This window comes from Podarcis melisellensis, assembly GCF_964234715.1.
Source record: "Podarcis melisellensis genome assembly, chromosome: 17".
Classification (NCBI taxonomy): Eukaryota; Metazoa; Chordata; class Lepidosauria; order Squamata; family Lacertidae; genus Podarcis; species Podarcis melisellensis.
The window spans coordinates 40,335,734-40,356,411 of NC_138534.1; the positions used below are offsets into that span (position 1 = coordinate 40,335,734).

General features: G+C 43.0%; 1 protein-coding gene across 13 annotated transcripts in view; it reads left to right on the forward strand.

Annotated features, from left to right (window-relative positions):
- ADGRL3 (adhesion G protein-coupled receptor L3) overlaps positions 1-20,678 on the forward strand; it is a 548,617-nt gene that overhangs the window by 459,644 nt on the left and 68,295 nt on the right. For all 13 annotated transcript variants that reach the window (XM_081893739.1, XM_081893730.1, XM_081893741.1 and 10 more), the window contains 3 exons: positions 3,849-4,017; positions 10,689-10,814; positions 20,484-20,580. In XM_081893739.1, the coding sequence (XP_081749865.1) occupies positions 3,849-4,017; positions 10,689-10,814; positions 20,484-20,580 (392 nt within the window). The remainder of the gene's footprint in view (positions 1-3,848; positions 4,018-10,688; positions 10,815-20,483; positions 20,581-20,678) is intronic.

Sequence of the window (20,678 nt, forward strand, 5' to 3'; positions counted from 1 at the left end):
CAGAATACATGTAAGCTCATGAATAAATAGATAAATAAATAATCAGGAAGCAGATCATTTCAAGAAACAATGTGTTTAACATTTCAACTCAGTAAAAGCGAGGGTTGCTAAGACATATTAACCCAGTAGTTTAAGAAGCAATAGGCATTGCGTTATTAAAGGTAAAGGTAAAGGGGCCCCTGACAGTTTAGCAATTATGTAGTACAGTATAAAGTGCTTCATAGACATCATCCTAACAATCGTTACGAAAGGATTGTCCCTGTATGTTAGATGCAGAGTCGAGGCTTAGGGAAAGTAGCTTCCATAAGACCACTTACTGAATTTATTGAAGAATTGAGATTTGTACCAGTTCGCTACAGCTTCTAGTTGTAGTCTAATGTCTGCATCATAGCAGAGTAATTAAAGGAATGTTCCAGTTATGATTGATATTATGAACCAGCGGATCCTTTTTTCTTTTCCTTAGTTAAACGTGATCCAGTCCTTTGTATCATTAATCTGGATTTTTAGTGTAATCATAGATCAGTTCTGAATTTTTCTTCCAATCTGTCACCATAGCCCTCTCTGCAGTATTCCAAATGAGGTAGTGGGTTGGATTCAACTCGCTCAGTGCACTAGCAGAAACCCACTAGTCCAGTGGAACTCCACCACCACCACCATTCTCCACCAAACCAGTCTGGAGGGTCAAGAGAACCCCCAGAACTGCACAGGGGGGAGGATATTTGCAGGTCGGGCCATTTGGCAAGCTGATGGAACAATTCTTCCCAGTGTCGGTGTTGATCAAAGCGGTCCTAATATCCTAGTAGTATGTTATACTCCTCAGTGACATTAGCCTGTAGTTTCACAGCAACATATTGTTAACTTGTGTTGTTTGTTACCCATAACCCCCTCCTAAATTGTTATCTACAATGAAAATGCCTAGCAGGCTGTTCTTATACTTCTTCATTCCTTTTTCTTTTTCTCTTTTTCATTCATTGTGTGTAGCATCTGCCTTTATCCTATAAAATTAATTTCAGCTTTCTAATATATCAGAATCAATTGAAATGCCAGCAGCCAGCTTATCCCCCGCTTGACAACTGTATCAGTCATTGATTAATCGTAGAACCAACGATGACCAAAAGGTCATCACATCTAATTCTTATTGCTCTTTCTCCAGTGTGTGTGTGTACGCACATGGGCACAGACACACAGGCACACACTGAAAAACAGGACCATCTGTAGACCATCCATATCTAGCGCAACATATGCATTCCAGTATACCACAGAAAAGTGTGATCTACTATGCAATCTAGTAAAGTTGACTTGAGCGAATAAGCCAAGCTTACTACAGCAGGAAGAACACAGCCCAAGAAGCAGGGGCTCAAGAGGCAACTAAGCCTTGTGCCAGGTGTCCATACAGTAGAGAGGGCTTGGAATTGTCCCCATTGGGTCTTCCCCTTCATGGCTCTCTTACACTATTTTCTGCAAGTGGTCTGCTCAGTGGGCTACCAACATAGCTCCATTTCCTCCCAGAATATGGATCAGGTGTACAGATCCTGCTTTTAGACCACTTTGCAGACATCACATCTAATAGGAGATTGAGACCAGGCCAGCAGGCATGAAACACACGCATTGCCACACTGTCTGAACAGGGAATTTGTCTTCCTATAAGGAGATTCACTGCAGTCAGTCCCACACAATCGCCATCCTAATAACCCCTCAAGTTTGGAGGTTGGGGTGGGGGCTTTTGACCCATTGAAAACAAAGAAGGCACCAGAATATTTAAAATAACCCAAAGGTATACTTCCATTTTTTTCCAGCCATTAAGCTCCTTTATTTCCCATTAGTATTCCAGGAAAAGTATTCCTTGAATGTCTCATTTCTAATGACCTCTTTCTATTTTGATCATATGTCTCAGAATAATAATAATTTTCAACCCACATAATAATTTTAACTCTAGTTTTTAATTACCATTCTGTTGGTGCAGGTCCTTGTACCAGATTCTTCCTCTTTCTCTCATTTTGTCTTATACTCTACAAAACGCTTTGAATAGTTTTGCAGTCAGTCCAGCTGGTTTCCTTTGAAACTTTTCCAACTGCACTGCAGATTCTGAACAGCACCGTCTTCTGATGGTTGTATATAAAACCACATAAGACCGCTATCTAATCTGTTGTTGATCCATTAATTGTTCCTCAATTAGTGCAAATTTTTTCCACATGTGAGTACTTAATTTATCGTAATCACATCTTGTCTGCAGTTCTGAAGGTTCCTTAGGAGACTATCATGTGGGAAAAGATCAAAAACTTTGCTTCAAAACGTATTAAGTTCAGCGAAATCCCCCGCCAACCGAGCCAGATATTTAGACTGATCTGGCATGATTTGTTGTTAGCTGCTATTAAGATCATCTTAATCTCGTCTTAGAATCCACCCCCTGGAAGCCCCCATGACTGCTTCTATGGGGAGAAACACTTTGCATGCTTATTGGGATTACCTAATGTGTACTCAAGAAGCTTTAGGGGTCCTTTTCTGCGCACCGGCCAAAATAGACATTACATGCAGATCCATATAACGTCACCCCACTCAATGTCCATTTTAAAACCAGAAGTAGCTACTTAACTTCTGGAGGGACAAGCAGAGAAATGGCCAGAAAAGGAATTGGCAGCGAAAGAAGACTGCTTAACCCTTTGTCAGCCTGCCATTTTTCCCTCTCCCAATCCCAGAACAATCACCGCTTTCTCTGGTGATTGTTCTCAATATCATCACCATTTTCTCTGGCATTGATTGGCTGATTTGATTTCAAAATTTCAAAAGAAGGGATTAAGGTAATCTTAAATGCATCTGTGTCTAACATCTAGTTTATTCCTCATTAATTTCAATTTTTTCTTAGGCATAACCACATGACTTGTGTGTAATATTTTCTCGCCCCCCCCCCTCTTTGGGATCATGCATATTCTTCATCCTCCAGTACTATAGAAACATTCCTGAGATTTCTCTAGCTTAGCCAGGCAGAATTTAAAACTACTCCTTGCCCTGACGGGGAGCAAACGTAAGATTTTGAAACTGCTACAAGAAACGGGTTTGGGGTGCCTTCAAATGTGAGGGCCCTTGAAAAACACTTGTTCTACTGCTGCTGCCCCAATGCTCCCCATAACTTTTGGGAAGGGGGAAGGTAAAGGCAATGGGTGGCATTCAGCTAAGTTATACTCAAAGTAGATCCATTCAAATAAATGAACATGGCTGAGTTAGGGCCATTGATATCAATAGCTCTACTCTAAGTAAACTTTACTTGGATACCCCACATTAAGATCACTTACAAAGGACTGAGAAATCAAGCAAACTGCAGATAATGTGCAACAAATAGCCTACAGCATAATCCTGGGGGCAGTTTGAGTGGAAGGGAAGCTATGCAAGAGTGCCAATGTGCTCTTGGTTTGCTCCCATTCTTCTCCATAGGGCTTTCATGGGAGATTTTGTAAGATTGTGAGCTGAGCCAACAGGCATGGAAGGAACGGAGGCCAATTCAAAATATTTTGCATTTTCCTCTTACCATGTAGCATCTGCATATTTCATTACATTTACACGGCTGCTGCCCCAGAACATTTGCTACAAACATTTGCTGCTGCCCGAAAATGTGTGTTAAAAGAAGCCTTTTCATGCTCATGACATTTTCATCTGTGTATTCCCCCCAAAAAAAGTTATAATAATAAAGTGCATTGAATTTAAAAAGCGCATTCGCAAATATGTGTGCAATGTTTTCCTTCTCCGCAAGGAATAGCATGAAATGCTTATTCTGTGCATCGTGCTGTTTTCTCTATGAATCAAAGACACTTTTCCTTTCTGTCTTTCTCTTTTCTTTCTCTCTCTCTCCACAGGTCGTGGGTTATAGGTGCAATAGCTCTGCTCTGCCTATTAGGACTGACCTGGGCCTTTGGACTTATGTATATTAATGAAAGCACCGTCATCATGGCATACCTCTTCACCATTTTCAATTCTCTGCAGGGAATGTTTATATTCATTTTCCATTGTGTCCTCCAGAAAAAGGTAAGGACAATTATTCTACGGTGAAGAGAAGTGATGGGGCTATTTCATTGCCTAGCAACCACAGCAAATGTTGGCTGACCGTGCCTTGCATTTTGTGTTGCCGTGGTTTGGGCCAGTTCACATTAGAGGTGAGGCCAAATGTGTCTGAACCAGCAGCAAAAGCAAGAGGGTAGTGCTGGGAGGCGCTGTTGTTTCACTGAGCCTCTTGGGCTTGCAGATCAGAAGGTCCGCGGTTCGAATCCCCGCGACGGGGTGAGCTCCTGTTGCTCTGTCCCAGCTCCTGCCAACCTAGCAGTTCGAAAGTACGTCAAAGTGCAAGTAGATAAATAGGTACCACTGCAGCAGGAAGGTAAACAGTGTTTCCATGCGCTCTGACTTCCATCACGCCAGAAGCAGTTTAGTCATGCTGGCCACATGACCTGGAAAGCTGTCTGTGGACAAATGCTGGCTCCCTTGGCCTGAAAGTGAGATGAGCGCCACAACTCCATAGTAGTCTTTGACTGGACTTTGCCATCCAGGGGTCCTTTACCTTTTACTGCTGGATACAGAGTGTTGATATGAGCCAGGGACAGCCAATGTGATGCTCTCCAGATGTTGGCCTACAACCTCTGTCAGCCCCAGGCAACCCCTGATATAAGGTATATATGGAAGTTAGGGATACCCTGCAAATTTACCGTATTTTTCGCACCATAGGACGCACCGGACAATAGGACGCACCTTGTTTTAGAGGGGGGAGAACAAGAAAAAAAAAATCTCCCCCTCTCTGCCCAGTGCCCCTTCAGCGAAGCGGCAGGAGGCGCTGCGCAGAGAGGGGGAGAATTTTCCCCCTCTTGTTTTCCCGCTCTAAAACAAGGTGCCGTTTAAGGTGCGTTCAGCCGGCTACCTTGGAAGCCTGGAGAGTGAGAGGGGTCAGTGCGCACCGACCCCTCTCGCTCTCCAGCCTTCAGGTTCCTTTCGACCTGCTCTTTGGGGCTGGCGGGGGAAGCCCACCACCAGCCCCAAAGAGCAGGTCAGGGAGCAGCGGAAAGGCGCAGCGGGGAGGCTCCTGCCATAGCTGCGCGTCACCTCTCCAGCCGGGAGAGGGTCGCGGGGCTATGGCGTCTTTGCTCCATAGGACGCACACACATTTCCCCTTCATTTTTGAGGTGGGGGGAGTGCGTCCTATAGAGCGAAAAATACGGTATGCCCCCTGATTTTTTTTCCCTAGGTTTTGGAACTCCAGTTAACCTGGCCTGTTTTCAGCGACACTGATATGGTAGCAATCCACCATTTTTCAAGGGGTGTTATCTAAAGGTGCTAGATGAATTCATTCGTTGCAGACCCTACACATGAGTTCACTACCTTGCTGAAGCTAAGCAGGTCTGTGTGTTGTCAGTGCCAGGATGGGAGACGACATGTATGTCACCTTTGTTTCCTTGGCAGGGAAAAAGACAGGCTATAAACCACTCCCCATCCATTCTAACATTCTGTTTCCAACAGTAGTCGACCACATGAAAGGCAGTGTGCAGGAATGTAAAGTGTGTCAGACTAGGACAGTGGCGACCTCATTTCAAATCCCTCTTTGGTCATGAAGATCACTGTGTGGCATAGCTTAGCCGCCTCTTTACAGGTTTGTTGTGAACCAGGAGAATAAAATATACAGCCCCTCAGCTCCTTAACCAATGCTCAGGATAAAAAATATATATTTAAAAACAATAAACACCTGGGAAGTTTACAAGCTGGATAGGGTATTAGCACACACCCCCCCCCTGTTCATTTCCACATGTGGAATAAAGAAAGGGGAAAGTCTGTATATGATATAATCTCTTAGACTCTTAAGATAATAAGAAAATTGAGTTTATGTTCCTCATTATTGAAATGGGCAAATATTTTCTAGAAGTTCTTCTGTGTGCTCAGTTTTTTGATCATATAATGCATATCTTATGCGGCTTAGCAAACTTTCTGAGGTATCTGTTCTGCATATATTTCTTCCCCCCCCCCCCCAAAAAAAAATGTAATACCATTATTTTCTGGGTTGCATTGGTCTATAGTTGCCAGGGTATCATATATAGATGGCATTAAGCAGTGGTGAGAGACTTGTAAATGCAGACAGCAACTGAGCATTGTGGTTGTTTTAGTTCTGTCCCCCGACTCTCTAGGCCCCACAACGCCTCCTCTTGACTTGAGCGGCCAGGTCCCCCTTCTCCAGCTGCCAAACTATGTGGAGCCGGTGGGGGAAACAGGAGCACGATTAGAGAAAGAAATGGGGCCAGCCAAAGGGAACCTACTTGCTGGTTTGTTGGCTTAACTCTTAAGAAAAACCAGGAGCCAACTCTAAAAAGTAGGAATCGGTGTCTATTACAACAAGACTTTTCAAATTATTGACTGTAGCATTGTGGGGGGTGAGAGGAGATATATTTTATACTCCTTTCCAGGCAGCAAAATGCACAGGTTCTCTTTGATTTGGCTGATAATATGCAAAGGACTTCAGTACATCAATTTACATCTATATGGTACTTTCTGAAATGTCATCTTGAAATGCAACCTATACTGTCTCAGCTAAGCCTACATACTTACAGCAAACTAATTCTCCAAGTGATGGTACTTAATGTCGCCACAACGACACCATTCTCATGCAGGCAGGAGGAATGAGCAGGCTTAGGGGAGGCCAAGCTTTGCAGAAGTACCAAAACAAACCCCCAGCTCATTGAGAGCTGAGCATGAACAGTGGATGCAGAACACCGGCTGACTGTTGGGCGCATAAAGCTGGAAGGAAGGGGAGTGGAAAAGAACATGGGTACAACATTGTTTTCGCAAGTCTCACTTACTCTTCTTAATGCTCTCCATTAGTTCTTTGTCTGGGATAGCTCAGTTGGTAGAGCATGAGAGTCTTAATCTTAGGGTTGTGGGTTCTAATTCCACGTTGGGCAAAATATTCCTACATTGCAGGGGGTTGGCCTAGATGACCCTCGTGGTCCCTACCAGCTGCACAATTCTATGATACTCCCTTTGCAAATTTCCTCCCAAGTAATGTATGAAATTGTTGAACCATAGGAATAATCTGGGAACTCCACTTGATGCCTTACACTCATGAACTCATTCTTATCCCTTTTCCCAGCCCTGCACCTACTTCCTGCTAACTCCTCTTCTATATTTCTCCACATTTTAAAAATGTGTCATAGGATAGCACATTACAAATCCTGCTGATAATAATAGCTCCTAGTAATCCATGCGAACACCAAGCGTGCTCTTTGGGCTAAACAAAATTACAGAGAAGTAGCGATAATCATCCCATTTTCCTCTTGATGGTTATAATTGGTTTATTACAGTGCTGTGCTGAAACCTTTCCTCCCATTTCTCAGAACATTTATGCCCCTACAAAAGAGAGTTCTGGTTTTCGTGCCTCACGCACATGTTGCTGTAGAGTTTTTCAGAATATTGGTGGATGTGGCGTTAAGCTGGCCTTAATCTTCCTTGGTTGGCTGACATTCACGCATGTTTTCCTTTCCATTAAACATTTCTCCTGTGTCTCCTGAACAGAAAAAAGCCCATGTTACCTCATGGTATTTTTCCACGGGTTTTCACTGGAGCACAGCAAATCAAGAAGCATAGTGACTGGAAACTTGAGAACAGGGTCCTCACTGATTTTGTTCTTAAGAGAGGTCCTCCACCCCCTTTTTAAAAATATTTCTGCACTGTTACTTTTGGAAAGAAGTAAATTTCATATTAAATTTATTATATGCTCCATGGGCATTTCTTATGATGCATGCTTTAAAGTTTATTGAAAGAAAAATATCCCCAATCCTGCTGAATTAAAGAAACAAGAAAGCAGGGCCCTGCTATAAAATATTGCCATCTATCCCTGACATGCAGATGCTTACCTGAACCTGAGGGGACTGAAGAAAAGTTAGCATCAAAGGCAGGAGTCCCTGCTCTAATTTGGGTCTTACTTCCTGTAGGGAAAAGCTTCCTTTTTTAGCTTTTGAACATTTTAAAAGGGCAACCGGTTGGTTTTCAAGTCAATGGAGCATGAGGCTTCTGTGTGCAATTGAGTGCTTGATTTGACCTGGAAGGGTGTCCAGGGGGACAATTTAGCCACCGCTAGCCTGAAATATAACAATGCAGGGCTGCTAAAACCTTTCTGCAGTCTCTCTCTCTCTTGCTCTCTCTCAACAACCCTTCAACCAGCAACACCTCAGAGTTATCCTCAGCCTAACCTGCAACGAGGAGATAAAAGCAAAGGATAATAATGCACAGTTCTTGTAAGCTGCTCTCTCAGCTTTGGCGCAACCAGCAGTGGGGGTCCAATACCTCAAAGCAACACTGTGAGGTTTTTGTAGGCCGGGGTGGGTAGAAGCTAGATTGGGATTTATCAGTAGATAGATTGCCGGATGATTTGCGAGAGATCATCCCAAGTTTCCAACTCCCAATGGCAGACTGAGGCAGCCATCTTGGGCAGCTGAATCCCAAAGGGCAGCAATGGGTTCCGGCGAGATCTTGCCACTCCGGCCACTTCTCCTGGCTTCTCCCATGGCCTGCTACTACTGCTGCTGCCAGAGAAGCAAGGGGAAGCGGACCTCTTGCGATCCCTTGCCTTAACCCAGAACCTGCAGCCATGCAACCCCGGTAAGCCTCAGGCAGCAAAACAGGACAGGCCATCCCTGCCCAATGGTTGGATGATGGTGTTGTTTACTCGTGTCCGACTCTTTGTGACCCCCTCGACCAGAGAACGCCATGCCCTCCTGTCTTCCACTGCCTCCCGCAGCTTGGTCAAACTCATGCTGGTAGCTTCGTGAAGACTGTCCCACCATCTTGTCCTCTGTCATCCCCTTCTCCTTGTGCCCTCCATCTTTCCCAACATCAGGGTCTTTTCCAGGGAGTCTTCTCTTCTCATGAGGTGGCCAAAGTCTTGGAGCCTCAGCTTCACGATCTGTCCTTCCAGCGAGCACTCAGGGCTGATTTCCTTCAGAATGGAGAGGTTGGATCTTCTTGCAGTCCATGGGACTCTCAAGAGTCTCCTCCAGCACCAGAATTCAAAAGTATCCATTCTTCGGCAGTCAGCCTTCTTTATGGTCCGGCTCTCACTTCCATACATCACTACTGGGAAAACCATGGCTTTAACTATATGGACCTTTGCTGGTAGTCAACCTTTTTATATGTACCACCCACTAATGCATCTTTCTTGATGGTAAATTTCCTTACTGCCCACCTGGAATCCTGAAACACCCACTAGTGGGCTGTAGGGACCAGGTTGACAACCCCTGACTTAGAGCATTCTCCCATGCAGTGATTACTATTTTTGTGCTATGTTATTCTTTCTAAGCCTTGCTGAAATGCACACTTTATGGCAAACTTCCTCTCATTATCAATATATTCTTGTTACAGCTGTGTGCCTCTTAGCAGCTCCTTGTGCTTGTAGCCATTATTACAGTTGAATTCTTGGGGTGTAAAGAAACTTAATTCGATTATAGTAAGATGCAGGATCCTTCCAGTGCTCAACTAGCATCCACATTGTAGGATCACAATGTGGACAAAATAAATTAGCAATTTGAAAGATAACCTATGTCAGTGGGTAAATTGCCACAGCTTCACTATATAAAACATACACAATAATACATATATTCCAGTCATGGGAGCCAGAGGCAGTGCCATATATAGGTCGGTGCAGGTGGTTTCCCCGCACAGGGCTCACAAAATTGAGAAGATCCATAAATGAGAAGTTCCATTTGGGGGGGGCGCCATATTTATTTTGGCCTCACACAAAATAAGTCTGCCCCTGCCAGGGGGGAGTAAAACAGGGCCGTCTACAACCAGCTGTGAGAAGGTTTCCGATGACTAAATGCCGATGTTTTTATTTAGGCAGTTTGGAAGAATTTGTAACTTGAGAGGCAGGATATGAATATTTGAAAAAGAATAGTGATGATGAAGCATGAGACTTCTCTGTAGCTGATTGCACAAAATAATGCTGGTGGGGGTAATAATAATAATAATAATAATAATAATAATAATTTTTACCCCGCCCATCTGGCTGAGTTTCCCCAGCCACTCTGGGGCAAATCTTTTTTCTTAGTCATTTAGTATTATTCATTCATTTCATGGCTGTTCTTCGTACTTTTTCACTTTGCTTATCAATTCCAAACATGTTGATAAGCCTGTCAATACCAATGGCTCTTAATCAGCTGCGTTGTCTACAATTCTTCATTTCTGTGAGAAAATATAACTTGGGAGAAGGGGTGGCCCAAAATGAAACGCCATCCATGGCAAATACTCACAGGTGCATAGGTCGTATATTCTCACAGGAAGGCAAAAGAAAATTGAAAAAAAAAGTTTTCCTTTCTCTTTGTATGTGTAATATAGACTTTTCTTTTTTTATATACCCATGCCAGAAAGCAAAAGAAATTACCTAAGTGCCAGTTCACATGTAATTTAAGTAATACTGATTTTCAGTCATAAATGTAATTACCCATTTATCTTGCATTTCAGTACTTTAGTTTGACGTTGTTGGTGAACAGCTCAAAAACAAATCCCTCAGGTCCTCAGTGTGTGTTAAAATGTAAAATTGCCAGATGCCATAGATATACAGAAGCAATGGCTACTTTAATGCATTTCTCTTCATGTGCGCATGCAAAATCAATTTTTGGAGCTGAAAAATGGGGTTTCCTTCTCATGGATATTGCCATTTGATTGCTTAGGTTCGTAAAGAATATGGGAAATGCCTGCGTACGCATTGCTGTAGCGGGAAAAGTACAGAGAGCTCCATTGGCTCAGGAAAAACATCTGGGTCACGGACACCAGGACGGTATTCCACAGGCTCACAGGTAAGTAGTTTCCTTTGGCTTGAAGGGGGGTCTGGAGAGTTTGTTGTCATGCGAATATAGTTTAGTGCTGAGGCATAATCATTATACCTCCATCCCGTATCTGAGAACCTAGCTCTGCTTATGGTTATGACACCGCCAGGTTGTGGTTGCACTTTTATTGCTAGAGGGAGATTATTTGAGTTGGATGTGATATTCTCCACTGAAGATGGCATCCCTACCACCCATAATGTGTGGAATTACCTCCCCCAAGCCACGTCATCATCACATCAAATCTTCTCATCACCACCTTCCTACACAATTGACTGTCACTTCCAGGTGAGTTGGAAAATATGACCTGATGATGATGCGATGATCTAGAGCAGTGTTTCCCAAACTTGGGTCTCCAGCTGTTTTTGGACTACAACTCCCATCATCCTTAGCTAGCAGGTACAGTGATCAGGGATGATGGGAATTGTAGTTCCAAAACAGTGGGAGACCCAAGTTTGGGAAAGCCTGATCTAGAGAACTGTTTCTATAAAACATTTTGGCACTGTTTTCACACCCTCCAAGTGTCCCTATTTTCCAGGGACGTCCCTGATTTTAGAGACACTGTCCCGATTTCTGATTTGATCCTGGAATTTCCTACTTAGGATGTCCCTATTTTCACTGGATAAATGTTGGAGGGTATGGAGTTATCCCCCTCCACCAGCCGTCTGAAAGCAATCTTATATAGGGAAGGGTTTTTTAAACGTTTAATGTTTTATTATGTTATTATATATGTTGGAAGCTGCCCAGAGTGACTGGGGCAACCCAGTAAGATGTGTGGGGCATAAATAGTAAAATTATCATTATGGAATGGGATGTCCCTATTTTCATTGGAGAAAAGTTGGAGGGTATGTGTTTTGGAAATCGAATCTGCTTTATCCATGTATGTCTGTCAAAGTCCTCAGGTCAGGGCAGGGTTGAGAGCATTGTTGTGAAGCAATATATGCATTTGATGAAATATATAGTTTATTAATCCTCCTTTCCCGGGGCCCAGACCCCACTCGTGTTATAAGTGCTCCAACAAATCCTAACTCTAACTGACCCTCTGTGTTTATCATGAGCCGATCTTATTTTCTGGTACTTGACCCTGGGAAATCTATGTCCACATGTTATATGCAACCTGAAATTCCGTTAGCATTTTCTGCCCCACTCTTTTTAAAAAGTAAAATATCTTGAGTGAGGATGGGCAGGCGCATCTCTCTTTTTTAGTGCATATTTAAGTCAATCCATGCACATTCACTCTAATGTACAGCATGCCAAATCACATACTTCGTTCATTTTTTAATGATTGGGAACATAGAGGACCATTAGGTTTTTCTAGTATCTTTAAACACCCACTTTGCTTTTAACTTAGTGTAGGTCAGGCTATGAATACATCAAACAATGGGTAGAAAAGAGCCTTCAGAAATATTTGGACCATAGTAGAGAAATTCAGGCTGTGATCTTTTATTTATTTATAAAATTTACCCTGAACCATGGCTACCGTATTTTTCGTCCCATAGGACGCTCCGTCCCATAGGACGCACCTAGTATTTTGCGGGGGAAATAAAAGAAAAAATTTTCCCTTTATTTCCCCCCCAAAAGCAGGTCGGGGAAACCAAACCATGTCGAGGAACAGCGGGATGGCGGCGCTGCGCCTCCCTGATGTCCCCCGAGCTTGTGGGGCTGGCCGATGTCTGCCCAGCGCGAGGGGCGCTCTGCTTCAGGGCGCCCCGCCCGCCGGGCGGCCAGCTGCTATCCGCAGCGTGGGGAGCCCTGCGGGGAACTCCTGCAGGGCTCCCCACGCTGCGGATGTCTGTCCGGCGCGCAGGGCGCTCTGCTTCAGGAACTCCCGCAGGGCTGCCTAGGCTGCGGATGTCTTCCTGAAGCCTGCATTCACCCCATAGGACGCACCCAGATTTCCCCTTCATGTTTGGAGGGGGAAAAGTGCGTCCTATAGGGTGAAAAATACGGTACTTTGAAGAGCATTATTCTACTCTGGCCTATTCTAGGGTGGGCCCTGCTCAAACACATTGTAAATTTCAGAAGCATTTAAAGGAGATGAACTTTTGATTGGTGGAGATTCCTTGGGAGGAACTGGATCATAGGTGAGAGGGGCGAGAAGGAGTTTACTAAGGATAAAGAAGACTTGCAGACCTTTTAGTAAAGGTAAAGATACCCCTGCCCGTACGGGCCAGTCGTGTCCGACTCTAGGGTTGTGCGCCCATCTCACTTAAGAGGCCGGGGGCCAGCGCTGTCCGGAGACACTTCCGGGTCACGTGGCCAGCGTGACAAAGCTGCTCTAGCGAGTCAGCACCAGCGCAGCACACAGAAACGCCGTTTACCTTCCCGCTATAAAGCGGTGCCTATTTATCTACTTGCACTTAGGAGTGCTTTCGAACTGCTAGGTGGGCAGGAGCTGGGACCGAAAGACGGGAGCTCACCCCGCGGGGATTCGAACCACTGACCATACGATCGGCAAGTCCTAGGCACTGAGGTTTTACCCACAGCGCCACCCGCGTCCCAGACCTTTTACACACATACAAATCGAAGGGTGTGTGGCAGGGATTACATACATCGAATTTGGTTTCACATATTGTTTTTTTCGTAATGGATCTCTCTTAAGAGCAGACTACCTATTGATTGAAAGCTCTTGTTACATGGAATTTGCCAAGCTGCCATAGGCTTCCGAAAGATCTCAGTCCAATGTGCTGGTCTAGATATTGTTTCAGATTCATGGCCCAGTATGCAGTTCTGCTATTTGGTATTTTAATTCAGACCTATGAACCCATCAGAGCACTGTGCAACTCCACCATGATAGACTGGCAGAATATTTAGATCTTAAGGCTGAAAGTGCTCATTAGTCTGCAGTGCCTTGAAGTTGGTGCTTCAGGGGCTGGCAGCTAGTGAATCTATCCAACTGAGAAAGATTTCCTTCCGCTACATATCTGATTACAGTAAGACGTTAGAGAGGAGACATAAATCTTCCAGATCCTATAGGGTCCATAGAGTCTTTGAAGGTAAACAGGGGTCTCTTGAAGCCTTAGAAATTAGAAGATATTTGAACCAAAAGTGTTGTGAGTTTGGGAATAAGAACTCAAAATTATTGGCCTCAATTCGGTCTATGAAATGGGAAAGGATTTAGGACCTGAGGTGTCAGGGTGCTACCTGCAAGGCAGGAGCCAGGACAGGAGGAGGAGGAAGAGTCAGGGCAGTCTGAGAAGGAGGAAGGCACACAAGATGTGGTGGAAGAAACATATATGGGGGAAGAATGTGGCATGACATTGGTATTACTGTACACCAGTTTGAATGGTCCACATTCAGGGTAGTGGTAATGCTCTGTTGATAGAAATGCAATGAAAGGTGTACCTACTGGGACCTCCAACAGACCTGCCCAGCAGTAAAAAATCTTCTGGGAACAGGTAGTTGTAGAGATTAATGCCGTCACAGAACACAGGGTGGTTTTGGGTTCCTAAGTTAGGTTTATTATCTCTATTTGAGGGAGCAAGTGCTGACTTTTTGGAAAACTTTTAATAGTTTCATTGGTAGCAGCATGCCTGGTTATTTCATTGGGCTGGAAAGATGCTTCATCAATCACTTTAGAGAACTGGTACAAAAAAACCCCTTTCTTTATTGCAATTTCTGAGAAAATCGTTAATTATTTGTGCACCTTAAGAGGACAAGCAGAACCAATGTGGAATTTTAGGTTGCCCATGAATGATCAACCTTTCTGGTCTCTTATACCCCATAATGTGAATGTGGAGAAATTTGCAACAACTTGTAGATTTGCATATATTTGTACATTTCATTCAATGTTATTCTTACTTAACCCCTGATCGTATAGTTTCCTTATTTGAATTCAGGCAGCATGTATTTGTCTTTGGTCCGTGTAATATAAAATCTAACTTACAAAATTATTTTTAAGTATTAATAAAATTTATTTTAAAAAAATACTACTTAAATATTGCTAACATATGGAAGGCATATAAGTGGTGTGCAGAAAATACGAAATCACAAAAAACGTAAGAAGAATATAAAAACAGACAATGTCATAAGGAACTGGCCAGTCTTCGGGATGTGGAGATGGTAGCAATATATAAAAATGCCCCTATTTTGATCTCTGAAATGTTGGAGAGTCTTCCATTTTCCTCTTCCTATTGGTGGATTTAAATCCTATTTTCAGGCGCTGCAGTGGATTTTTGCCCTCAGGCGGCTTTTGCACCTATATTTAATCAGTCAGCCTGGTGCTTGAACTGAAACCTGTCCACCTCCATCTAATGTTTTTGCAACACTCTGGGGGTTACATACCCTTCTTTGAAAACTCTGACCTCAGCTTGTTTACTCTGAGTTACTGAGAACAGACTCCATTATCTGCTTCTAGTGCCAGGTTTAGCTTTTTATGCAGTAATGCACAGAAACAGATTTATGAAGGGCAGTTCATATAAAACACTGCAGCTTACAACTTAATCAATAGGAAGGAAACACAAATTCAGTCTGTGCTGCTAATAGATGTAATTATATCTGACACCTCACCAATTTAGCTTTGAACTAAAACACACAGGGAGTAACCATTAAATTCTTAGTAAGGCTGTTGTGATCTGCATCTGTGTAATAGAGGCAACATGCTTAATTCATACCCAAATATGTCAGCTGAGAGATGTTTCTTCTGGTGTCTGGAGTGGCTGTCACAGCACAAACACTTATCCCAAGCTCAAAAACTCAGAACAAATTCAAAGAAGCTGGGCCCAAAAGACAGTTCTAAAATGCCTTAGATAAACCAAAACAGCTGTGGCGAGTCGCTTCTACAAGGGAACAAACGCACAAGCTATCAAAACATTTAAACGGCATCAAATGTTTGTGAGCAGCAGGTTTTTCAAGGCACTTAAAAGATAGTAATGAAGGTCCATCATGGCAAAGATGATCCAGAAGGAAGTTCCACAATAATCACCCTTTCGAAGGGCGTATGGGGCAATAAAGGTAAAGGGTAAAGAGACCCCTGACCAATAGGTCCAGTCGTGACCGACTCTGGGGTTGCGGCGCTCATCTCGCTTTATTGGCCGAGGGAGCCGGCGAACAGCTTCCGGGTCATGTGGCCAGCAGGACTAAACTGCTTCTGGCGAAACCAGAGCAGCGCACGGAAACGCCATTTACCTTCCCGCTGGAGCGGGACCTATTTATCTACTTGCACTTTGAGGTGCTTTCGAACTGCTAGGTTGGCAGGAGCAGGGACCGAGCAACAGGAGCTCACCCCGTCGTGGGGATTTGAACTGCCGACCTTCTGATCAGCAAGCCCTAGGCTCTGTGGTTTAACCCACAGTGCCACCCACGTCCCGTGTGTGGCATATAGGGAAGATCTTAAGAGGAAACAGTTGTGGATCTTGGGGTCTCAAATTTCAGCAGCACCCCGTGCATTGCCAAACTTTGGCACCACCCTGGCCTCTGACTTTCCATTCTACCTAATAGTTGCAGTGCCCTCGAGGCTCCGCGCCCAGTTGGACTGCTCACACTCTCCGAAATCTGCCTCTGCAGGGAAGGGGGGTCCTTCAGTCAGGTTGTTGGTATCTTGGAATAGCGTGTTGTGAGCTGGCTTAGATAAATTTTAAATAGAAAAGTGAAATATAATTTTAATCAATACTTTATTAGATCAATTTTTATTTATAAGGATATAAGTAATAAAGGAAAAGGGTGGGGAAGTGTGAGAAATAAAGGTGCAAAAATAATACAGTAGGTAAAAGCAGTACCTTTCCCTTCATTGTTCTATAGAAATAAATGGTGTTATACTCCTAAAGCAAATGTAGTTATTCATAACGTACTACATTCTTTATAAATACATTCCACATTTCACTAGATTCATCCAACAAAGTCTACAGGCAATCTGTTCATAAGTTGCAAGTGTTGTCATATCATTGACCCATTGATTAAAGCAGGGGTCAGCAAACTTTTTCAGCAGGGGGCCGGTCCACTGTCCCTCAGACCTTGTGGGGGGTGGACTATATTTTTTTGGGGGGGGGAATGAATTCCTATGCCCCACAAATATCCCAGAGATGCACTTTAAATAAAAGGACACATTCTACCCATGTAAAAACACGCTGATTCCCAGACCGTCCGCGGGCCGGATTCAGAAGGCAGTTGGGCTGGATCCGGTCCCTGGGTCTTAGTTTGCCTACCCATGGATGAAAGGGAATCTTATTTTCCTTCTTCCAGTTCATCAATATCAGCCTCGCTTGGCCAGAGCCTTCTCAGCTTCTGAGACACCCGAAATACTGGAGCAGCTGTATTTGAAACTAAAAAGCTAATGATCACTTTTTATAGATATTTATTATCCATAAATAAGTTTGATGTGCAGACTTTATGTGAGATATATATATATATATATATATATATATATATATATATATATATATAGATTAAATAAATGCTAGGAGTTACAGCAGTCCATCCCAGGTTGAATATTGTCATGAGCAGGGGTCAGCAAACTTTTTCAGCAGGGGGCCAGTCCACTGTCCCTCAGACCTTGTGGGGGGGCAGATTATATTTTGGGGCAGGGAATGAACGAATTCCTATGCCCCACAAATAACCCAGAGATGCATTTTAAATAAAAGGACACATTCTACTCATGTAAAAGCACGCTGATTCCCGGACCGTCCGCAGGCCGGATTTAGAAGGCGATTGGGCTGGATCCGGTCCCCGGACCTTAGTTTGCCTACCCGTGGTCATGAATATAGAAGCATCAGACACTTAGGAATTTTAGCTGCATGTTGAGGGGGAAAAGGAAGGTGTGATCTTGCTGCTGGGTTTGGACTCCAAGCTAGACCCAAAGTCTGTTAGCAATTCCTGGATCTTGCCAGAAAGGAACCAGCCCATATGTAGCATCCTTTTGTATGCAAAATTTTAAATAAAATAACATTGTTCAAATCATACAGTTATCATATTTAAGAAGCCATGAAGTTACTCCAAAAAACTTATGTTTGTAGATATGTGAGGTGTATTCTGTCAATTATAAAAACAGCCCAATTATGAACAAGTATGTTACAGAATTGCCTCTCTCTTTTATCCTGTTATTAAAGAAGTTTAGAAGAGATGGCATGCAATTTATTTTCCCACTCAGCAAATGTGGGAATATCTGTGACTGTCCATAATTTTGCACACATTTCAGGCTGAAGGAATCATTTACAGTGGAACCTCAGTTGTCTAATACAATCCTTTCCCGAAGACCGTTTGACTTCTGAAATGGGCGGTCAGAAAATTCAATTGAGAAAATTGAGAAGCTGTTCGGCTTCCGAGGCGCGTTCAAAAACTAAAGCAATTCTGGGTTTTTGGCGTTTGAAAACTGAAACATTCGGTTAATAATAAACAGAGTATGTGCTTAGTGAAAGTAAAAATATTAAGAATTCCAAAGAAAGATGTAACCCACTCAGTCATCTTTGCAGTTATCACATTAATCTTCTGCTGGCATTTCTACATATAGAGCATCACATGCCGCAAAATTATCTTATTCCTTTTTACATTTCCAGAATGAGGTTTTATGTTCCTGTAATCTTATATATTTTATGGCTACATTATGTAGTTTATTACTCTACCTTCTAGTCATGCACTTAAAAAACAATTCTCTCATGGTCTACAACATAACAAGGTTTTTTCTACAGTAATTCTAAAACTATTCCCAAATATCAAAATGAGTAATTTCATAAAATGCTGCCTTGCAGACAATCACAACACTTTACCTTTGATTCATTTCTTCATGAAAACTCCATAAAATCTGATATATTCTAGGAACAAGATTTTTATCTAAATTGTTAACCCTGATCAGTTAATTTCTGAATCCGACTTTAGTGACGGGTTGACGTATGGTGATGGCTGCTCATTCATCATAGTGGTGTTATCGTTATATAATCAGATTTTCATGGCCCTGGTTTTGATATACCAAAAAAGATAGCACATACTGTTCGTATTATAAAGGAACCCAGTTCTCCACTGAGTTTAAAATTCCCGCAAAATATTAAAGCTGCTGTTAATGATTTAACTTGACTACTTCTCTTTCCAAATTTATCCTAGATTCTAAGCAAATTTATACTCGTGAGGTGCTTAGATTGCATTTCTCCCTGCCAATAGCAAGAGATCTGCTTTGCACCGTCCGTGAGTTCTTAAACAGTCTTAAACATGAGGTTGCAAAGCAGCTCCAATCTTCATGAGTCCACTTCACATAGCTGTTCAAATGTACAATGTGTCCCACCTAGAGAAAAACCAGGGTTTTTTTCTGTTTGTTTCCCCAAAGCCGTTCCCACTTGGGGGGAAAGTGTGTGGAATATTCAAACTATATCAAACTGTTTTTGTTTTGTTTTTTCATTTTTTTCCGGGGGTTTTCCAGACCTTCCCATCTCTAGTCCCACCAAACACCCTGGGCTTATATGCCTTTGCTTGACTTGGCTCAGTGTTCTTTTAGCCATTACTTTTTTTTTTTTTTAAGGGAGGAATTCCCACGAAATTTCAGGTGCACTCATACAGCTCCTCCATATTCAGAGGCATGTATTTCTGAGTGCTTGAGGCAGACAAGAAGTTTCAATCTATTGAATCTTACAGTTGAGTCACTGTTCTCCAGTTGCATGACAGGAACACTGACTGTACTTCTGTACATTTCTGGCATTTTGGCTACCCTTAGAAGCAAATACAGTTGTACCTTGGTTTTGGAACAGCTTCATTCTTGGATGTTTTGGCTCCCAAATTATCGAAACCCGGAAGTGAGTGTTCTGGTTTGTGAACTCTTTTTGGAAGCCGAACATCTGACAAGGCTTCTGTAGCTTCCGATTGGCTGCAAGAGCTTCCTGCAGCCAATCAGAAGCTGTGCTTTGGTTGTGCCCAAAACTCACAAACTTTGGTTTCCGAATGTTTTGGAAGTCGGACTCACAGAACTTTCTGGGCACATCCCTTTCAGCTTTCGATCCAGTCCCATTATCAGTGATTTGAGCTTTAGTATATAATCTGCATTTAAAGGATTTCAAAATAGAAGATCTATTGTTGTAGGCCTCTTTGTGAGCTTCTAGTTAGAATCAGGATTCTGGACAAAGCAGATTCATGTTCTGCTATATGCAAGGGGTGACTGACAACTCACACAGTTCTCACTATCTGAACACAATGCATTCTCAGAAAATTGTCTCTTAGGCAAGAGTTTGCATAAAGAGTCAACCATTTCCATGGTTTCCTATGGGGAAAATTCTAATGTGTTCCCAAGCACCTAATTTTGACCACAAAATGATAGGGAAACCCTCTGAAACCTTGCAAGAAGCAAACAAAGAAGGGAAAAAACGTTCTTACTTGTCTGATCTCTCCCCTCCCTCCCACCATGGTTTGTGGCGAAACAGATGCTGCAAACCAACAAAAACAAAAACAGAAAGAAAGGCCTGTTTATTTGTTTACAGTACTGCACACAGGTCCAGCTATTTGGATATCTGATTCTGTGATGTGTATAGCAAGGTTTGGGTACTAATTCCTCATGTTTGGATAAATGAATTTTCATACAAGAAGTGTCTAGATAGCGGGACCTGCATGTATATACAGGTGATTGGGAGTTGTACTCAAAACCATCTGGGAAGCAGAAGTTTGGCAGAGGCTGCTGTACATGCTCCGCTTGAGATTCACTTTCTGCCCCTTCCTTTTGCCCTTCTCCAGAGTCGCATTCGCAGGATGTGGAATGACACTGTCCGAAAGCAGTCGGAGTCATCCTTCATCACTGGTGATATAAACAGTTCAGCGTCACTTAACAGAGGTAATTATGGACTTATCAGATATGTATGACCTTTGTAATTACTAAGGAATCTAAACGGCAATGCTTTGTCGACCTTGAAATGTGCTGCACCTCGTTCC